The 7,360-nt window shown below is 44.4% G+C and overlaps 1 protein-coding gene across 3 annotated transcripts; it reads left to right on the top strand.

The window, feature by feature from the left end:
- Positions 1 to 120: 120 nt before the first annotated feature.
- On the top strand, positions 121 to 6,889 carry LOC116061928. Of its 3 annotated transcripts, none has more exons than XM_031316316.2 (14): positions 121 to 277; positions 1,351 to 1,488; positions 1,711 to 1,797; positions 1,975 to 2,148; positions 2,249 to 2,332; positions 2,406 to 2,465; positions 2,582 to 2,653; positions 2,751 to 3,238; positions 3,561 to 3,648; positions 3,760 to 4,558; positions 4,643 to 4,852; positions 4,973 to 5,553; positions 5,730 to 5,760; positions 6,536 to 6,889. In XM_031316316.2, the coding sequence occupies exons 1-14, from the start codon at positions 203 to 205 to the stop codon at positions 6,544 to 6,546; spliced, it is 2,898 nt and encodes a 965-aa protein (XP_031172176.2). In that variant the 5' UTR covers positions 121 to 202; the 3' UTR covers positions 6,547 to 6,889. The 3 variants fall into 3 exon arrangements, with proteins under 3 accessions (XP_031172176.2, XP_031172172.2, XP_031172165.2); XM_031316312.2 differs by having other exon boundaries at positions 3,363 to 3,648; XM_031316305.2 differs by having other exon boundaries at positions 3,321 to 3,648.
- The last annotated feature ends 471 nt before the right edge of the window (positions 6,890 to 7,360 follow it).

The raw sequence follows: 7,360 nt of genomic DNA, 5'->3' as shown, positions 1-7,360 counted from the left end.
GACCCCAATGGATTTAGCAGCCGCCCAAGCGACTGTCTAATGTTGAAAAATGTTGAAAAATGTCGGCCAATTGCTGTCGTAGTTTCAACATTCACAACCAATGACGTTCACGGCTTCAACATTCACAACCAATGACGTTCACGGCTTCAACATTCTGCAACCAATCACATTCGCGGCTTCAACATTGCTTCAACATTCAGCGATGAATATTCCCAGCTCCAAGCAAGCTTTTTTTCCTGAGGGGGCCGCCATCGTTCGTATTTACTCAAGCGAAATGGTGAGTGTTTATTACAGTGCTGTATGTATAATATATATTTCAGTATAGAAGTAATTTAGCATTTAGTTATCTAACGTGACGTTATCAAACTCTCCGTCTCGTCTGCCGAAGTTTGCTAATGTAAAGGTGGATTTTAGGTAACGTTAGCTTATAAGTAACGTTACCGTGTTTTGACAACAAAAAGCGTTGACTGTGAATAAAAATATTTAAACCAATTTGTAAATGTAGATGTATAAACGAATATGGTTGTCACGTGAATAATATACAACTTGACGTTAATGTGAAAACAAATGCTAACGCTAACGTTAGTTAGCTAACGTTAGTTAGCTGACATTGCACTGTAATAGCTGGTGTGTAACTTCTGTTTAATGCCACTATTTTTAGCTTTCATCCACAACGTTAACACTTTTTGTTCCCAAATTCAATACAATGTCCTTAATTAGGAACCTGCTAAACCACCTGTTTAACAGGTGTTTGGGTTAGGGAAACCTGTCTCAAATAAGACCCTCATCATTTGGGACACTCAGTTTTTGGAAAATAATTTGGGACACTAAACTGCACATATACCTTTATGGTGATCATTTATCATTAGTGTTAACGTCACACAATCACAGTATTAATAGTATGTACACTGTTCAAGTTTTAAAGCAGGATGTTATTTACAATATGTGTGGCCTTTCTAACTCTTCAGAGAAAAGATGACATAAATGTAGGCTTAGTATGATAAGTTAATGACAACGTCAATATTATATCCATTATATGTAACGCCAGATTATTCATTAGATTATTAATGTTATGGCTATGGTATTAACACTGTCTTCTGTCTATCTGCCTAAAAAAATATACAACTAGCTTTCCAATTAATGATATTTATCAGCACACACTAACATACATATTTATAATGGGAATCTGGTTAATTCATGAGCTGTGTTTCAAATACAGACACAATATAGCCTAGGTATTTTATGCCACCCACTGCATTTTTCATATGATTATTACAATATAACGCCCATGGTCTGACTTACATGTTCCAGCACTTATGTTGTTTTTGTGTATTGATGTCAACAAACTAGGCAAAATCACACAAAGCCATGGGAGACTCGGAGTGGATGGCACGCCTGAGAAAGTTTGCCAGCACAGGGGCCTGGCCGGCAGGTGAGGGAAACAGGCCAGCCCCCAGGCAGACAAAGTGGTACGAGCTGTATCAAAGGGTATGAGTATATTCATGGCACAGTGTATTAATCGTTATTTACTATTTATTGCTCATTATAACTTGTATCAAATATAATACAAGGCTAGGTTCCAATGAGTTAATAAACATATAATGACCAAATCATTTACATCAGATCTCTCTCTGTCACAACACAAATGAAAATCAGTTTTTGTATCTCTGTTTAATTCAATCAAATGTACAACTACTTTTTTTTTTTTAGATTGAGAAATGCCCGATGCAAAAACAAGGACAAATGTCCTTGTTTGGCCAAGTGAGGAAGTGTCTGTGTGGATTCCACACTCAGAAGGTAACACTGATATATTTAAGAGTCAAATGTTGTGTGTGTGTGTGTGTGTGTGTGTGTGTGTGTGTGTGTGTGTGTGTGTGTGTGTGTGTGTGTGTGTGTGTGTGTGTGCATATCAATACACAAACTAATCAGTGATGTGTCTACTCTGCCATGAAACAACAGCCAACTTCTGTTCAGGCAGCAGCAGGGCAGCAGACTGAAGCACCGAGTCCGGTGCAAGGCATTGTGGCCCAACACACTGCAGCAGTGGGTCTGGTCCAAGCGACTGTGGGACAGCAGAGTGCAGCACTGGGACTGGGAGTGCCGGGAGCGGTGGGCCATAAGCAGCGACCATCATTTAATTTGTCAATGGTAATTGGGCAGTTATTGACACTCATAAATTGACCATGAATATTTGACATTTTGTTGACTTAATGATAGTTTGACAATATATGTTTTTATTGCCTTTTAGTTTACAAAGCCAAGATTTGGTGGGGCTCATCTTGATGCGGCAAAGCCAAATCTAACTAAAGCCAGGCCCAGAATAGCAACCCAGGTAAGGTAGAGTCAAATAGCAAGTGTTTGAATTGTGTTATAAATACAAGTTACTTAGACTGAATGTTTTACAGACCCAAGTCAACGACCCCACCGACGAAAGGGCCAGTTCCTCAGCCAACATTGCTGTCTCAGTGAGTAACACTGTACAGAATAATAGTGTTTTATGTAGAACAGTTATATGAAACATTAACTTAAGGTTTGATTGTGTTGTATGAAAGTGAGTATATTCTTTGCCATGTTTCATCAGGCTCCAGAGTCTCAGACAGTTCCAGCTTCAGCACCTGTCCTCAGTCCAGTAGCAGTGTGTGCCACTGTGTCAGTAAGTAATCTAACATTATATTTAATACTTTGTAGAGCATCAGCATAGTATTTTACTAGTGTTAAGTATGTTTGTGTATTGTTTTGTTATTGCAAAGACTGCTGACTCCAGGACAGAGACACCTGAAGCTGTAACATCGCTGCCCCGTTTGTGGTCAGAGGGCTTGCCCCCTGAAGACCACAAATGGATTTTAAAGACAGTAATGAAGGTGGGGCCCAAGGGAAAACTGCAGCTTCAAGACCACCTGAAGCTCTGGTTCTTTCCCCCACAACCAAGCCCTCTCTACCACCAGGCTCCTGCTCCTGACCGCTTTTTTGCACATCCACTTCTTGTCTGGATGCCCTACAAGTTGTGGAAAGTGAAGGTGGTCTGTCCCAACCCTGTCTGTGGACAGCATCAGCTCACAGGAGGCGGGCTGCACAAGAGGGCACGACAGGTCCTGGATGTGGACAGGATCTACAATATGGTGACAGAGACTCTAACCTGCACCAAATGTAGATCCACACATGTGTCGTGGAGCCAGACTGTCCTGAAACAACTGGACTTGGCTCACAGATCTGAATTTCGGGTCATCCTGACACAAAAGTGAGTAACTTTTCTCTCGTGCCTTGCCAAACAGAATTGTGTGAACCATTGTAATTGATATATCTGTCTATGGCTGTTGAAGGTTTGCGTGTGACATCCGGGTGATCCGTCTTCTGCGGGAAAGAGGCCTCGGTAACAGCCCAACGCGGGTTTTAAAGCAGCTGCGAGAGAACCACACAGAGGAGTGGCTGCATCGCGTAGCGAGGTACACCACAGAGTGTGTGGACTTCCTCCAACGCCCTGGACTGTTGCCCATGGCATTTCCTGAGCCTCCAGAGCCAGCTGTGGTGCCCAGCTGTAAGTGGCTCCTCTCTGTTTACAGCCAGGACATTTTGACAAGAGTGGATGACATCAAGGCCAGAATAACATCGACCTATGGCACCATTCTAAAAATGGATTCAACCAAAAAGGTTAAACAATCTTTTTATCTTTTAAAATAGGCTAGTGATATTATGAACTACTGCCTGTATTTCGGAATCATGCTAACAGACGCCCTATACTGTACATTTTGTGTGCTACAGATCACCAAGAAGCTTGCTGGAACAGCCAAGGGGACAGCACTCTGGCTCACCTCTGTGGGAAATGAGTATGGTCAGATTCTAATCAGTGTGCTGACCGCTCAGGAGGGAGCTGGCCTGGACATGATGACAGCCGGGCTAGTGAAGAGATACCAGCAGGCTGGTGTGGATCCCCCTGTTGCCTTATATGTGGACTGTGGCTGCTGTACTGAGGTAGGGGAGACCAAGCTGCAGGCAAGATTCAGCGGGTGGCCAGACCTCACCATAAGGCTGGATATATGGCACTTCATGCGCCGGCTTGCCCTGGGATGCACAACAGACGCTCATCAGTTGTACCCCATCTTTATGTCCCGCATTTCTGCGTGCATATTTGAGTGGGATGCAGCTGATTTAGCTCTGTTGCGCGAAGCCAAAAAGCAACAGCTTCTCTCCCAGGGCCTCACTAGCCATACTGATGACATCAGTAGACATCTGTCCAGGGAGGAGCTGGCTCTCCATTGTCGGAGGAGGACCCGCGGTGAGGAGACCACCACTCGGCTGCTGGAGGAGCTGCTGCAGCAGCTCATAGGGACCAACGGCAACGACTCCCTTGGAGTTCCCCTGCTGGACAGAGAGAGGACGGAGCACATCTGGCGTGTCCAAAGAAAGCACATCAAGTGCATCCAGGATCCACCAGGTGTTTCTCTATACATCAGGACAGGGGAGCTCACAAAGGGTGGTGTGCGGTTGCCCATGTTCAGATGTGCCAGAGGCTCTACATCATTAGAGTCTTTCCATCTACACCTCAACCGCTTCATTCCAGGTTTGTGTCTATCAGACATGTTCATTCATGTGTCACATAGTCCAAGAATATTTCATAATTTAACATTTAATAATATATTTCTAGGGACCAGTGCCAACAGCCTGAATTTCCAAGTGTACCTGCTGGAAGGACTGCACCGGTGGAACCAGGACCGTGGTAGTGCTGCCCTGTCTACTGGACCATCTGCTTTACGCAGCTACTCAGGTGACCTGATTCACTGCGTCAACCAACATTTTGAGAAGCTGTTCAGCAGGAAGATGGTCCCGGATTTCTGTCCACCTTCCCGTTACACTGGTAAGTACTGTATGTCTGAAATGTTTGTATTTATTTTATTATTTATTAACTGATTTGGACATATGCCGGAAATTAAGTTTAAACTTCTGACAATAATGCACTTTATCTCTATTGTTTCAGGAGAGCTTATTGGGATACAGTATCTGTTCCGGCAGACTGGTCAGGCCCTGCAGGATATGCACCCTGATTCAGAGGAGACTGCTCAGTTAGTCGAGGAGCACAACATGGAGGACAACCTGGAGGAGGATGAGGGCTTCTCTGATGTCACAGATGACCCCACAGTGCTGCTCCTGGAGGTTCAGGCTTCAGCCTCTTCTTCCTCCGCCACATCCACCCTGGCTCCTTCCTCCTCTGCCACATCCACCCTGGCTCCTTCCTCCTCTGCCACATCCACCCTGGCTCCTTCCTCCTCTGCCACATCCACCCTGGCTCCTTCCTCCTCTGCCACATCCACCCTGGCTCCTTCCTCCTCTGCCACATCCACCCTGGCTCCTTCCTCCTCTGCCACATCCACCCTGGCTCCTTCCTCCTCTGCCACATCCACCCTGGCTCCTTCCTCCTCTGCCACATCCACCCTGGCTCCTTCCTCCTCTGCCACATCCACCCTGGCTCCCAGCACATCTGCAATGGCCTCTGGTGCATCAATTCTGCCCTCTAGTTCATCCTCTGAGGCTGGAGTCGATGCTCAAGATGAAGATATGGTAAGTGTCAGTGTGATAAATTTAGATATGTATATGAGCTTAGCTCTTTGCTATTTTTTGAGTATATATGCACACATATTTTATTAAATCTGCAGCATCAATAACATGTCATAACAGCTCTGTGTCAGTAAAGGTTTTACATTGCTATTTTCTAAACTGTTTCATCATTTGCACAGGCTGTTGACGACAGAAATATTCCGGGGTACCAGCACGTGGACAGACTTGGAGAGTACTTGGTGGAGCTGCGAAACCAGACCTCTCTGTGTCTCAGCAACCAGCAGGCAAGACAAATTCAAACGCTGTGGGAGAGCCTGTCTGATGGAGACAAACAGCGGGTGGTTTTTGCTGCACGACACCAGGAGAGACTTTTGAGTGGTCGCTACAGAACACCCAAGACGCCCTTAAAAACGCCTGGTGTGGAGAGCACCACCCGTTGCATGCTAGGTGCGAGCAGCGCACCTGCTCAGTGGCCTAGCTGCTGTAGGTTGGTGGAGAACATTTTTATAAGACTCTGCAACATTCACCAGTCCCCAGCAAAGAAAGGAAAGAGGGCCAAATCAAGGTGGTCATTAATTCTAAGAGACTATAACAAGATCAGGCAGCTTGTGGTTGGCAACTACCTGGTGATGCAGGGGACACAACTTCAGCTGGTGGTTGTTAACCAAAACACCCTTATTACATGGCACAACAAAAGGAACAAGAGGCAGGAGCTGTCGGTGGTGCTCCAGGGCATATCATTACCTCCAGCCCTCCCTGTGTCTGAAGAACCTCTTCAGGAGGCAAGAGTGCTCCCTGCTGTACCTGTGCCAGCAAGACAAGAACATCAGTACCAGCTGCCGCAGAGTACAGCAGGTCAGGCCCAACAGAGACAGATAGCCCTACGTCCCATCATGCCAAAGTTGCCTGTGTTTTTAGCGCCCTCAGCACCAGGACCCTTGCTCACACCTCCAACCCTCACACCAGCAGGACAAACTGTACGGCTAGTACCAGTAGCCATGCCCATATCTGTGGTTCAGAGCACCATGCCACAAACCAGTGGAACTACCACCACGGCGGACGCTGGAGCTTCTACAAAAAGGCCATACAAACGCACTGTAGAAGCCAATACATGTAAGAAGTGTGGCCAGTTCCGCACCGCAGACACTGGACACAGTCATTACCGTGGCAGAGTGTATTGCCCTCAGTCAGAGACTCTTACAAAAGCTCAGTGGCTGGAGGAAATGAGAAAAAAATTCTCCAAATAATCATGTACATGTACTGTAAATAGTAGTTGTAATAATAGTTGTATTATACTGTAAATAGTTTAAAATAGTGTTTGTTTGATAATTGATTTCTGCTTGCTGTGAATAGTTTTTACATTTGAAGTGTTCATTTTATTTTTTGTACTTTTTATGGTGTGTTTTAAGTAAATCTTTAAAAAAAAAAAAACAATCTTGATGTATTCCTCTTTTTCTTAGAACAAACAAAACTGGTGTAGACCAAAGTGGGTATTTTATTGACAGTTTGTGTAAACAGCACAACATTATAATAATAATAATAATAATAATAATAATAATAATAATAATAATAATGGTGATGACAACATGTAATAACAGATAAAGTTACATGGTATGCTGTTTAAACCCTATTCTCTTAAACTAATTACTATGACTTGACACTAGAAAAAAAACAAATATACATGAGGAGAAGTTTTAGAATGAGGGTCAGCAACTGAAAGATCCATTACCCAAGACATGTCATGAGGCCTTTGCAGTGGACATTCTGGTCCTTCAGGAAGGTAGGAGAAGAGTAAAAAAAAAAGAACAAT

Source organism: Sander lucioperca, unplaced genomic scaffold (assembly GCF_008315115.2).
Source record: "Sander lucioperca isolate FBNREF2018 unplaced genomic scaffold, SLUC_FBN_1.2 Unpl_138, whole genome shotgun sequence".
Lineage (NCBI taxonomy): Eukaryota > Metazoa > Chordata > Actinopteri > Perciformes > Percidae > Sander > Sander lucioperca.
The sequence above is the reverse complement of the archived record's forward strand: the minus strand, read 5'-3'. Positions and strand labels throughout refer to the sequence as shown.

What these genes read in the sequence shown, in the direction of transcription:
- LOC116061928 (XM_031316305.2), top strand. Translation starts at nt 203, where the DNA reads ATGAATATTCCCAGCTCCAAGCAAGCTTTTTTTCCTGAGGGGGCCGCC. An exon ending in CAGTGTGTGCCACTGTGTCA is followed by an intron (nt 2,654 to 2,750) that starts GTAAGTAATCTA and finishes GTTATTGCAAAG; the next exon opens with ACTGCTGACTCCAGGACAGA. An exon ending in CGGGTCATCCTGACACAAAA is followed by an intron (nt 3,239 to 3,320) that starts GTGAGTAACTTT and finishes TGGCTGTTGAAG; the next exon opens with GTTTGCGTGTGACATCCGGG.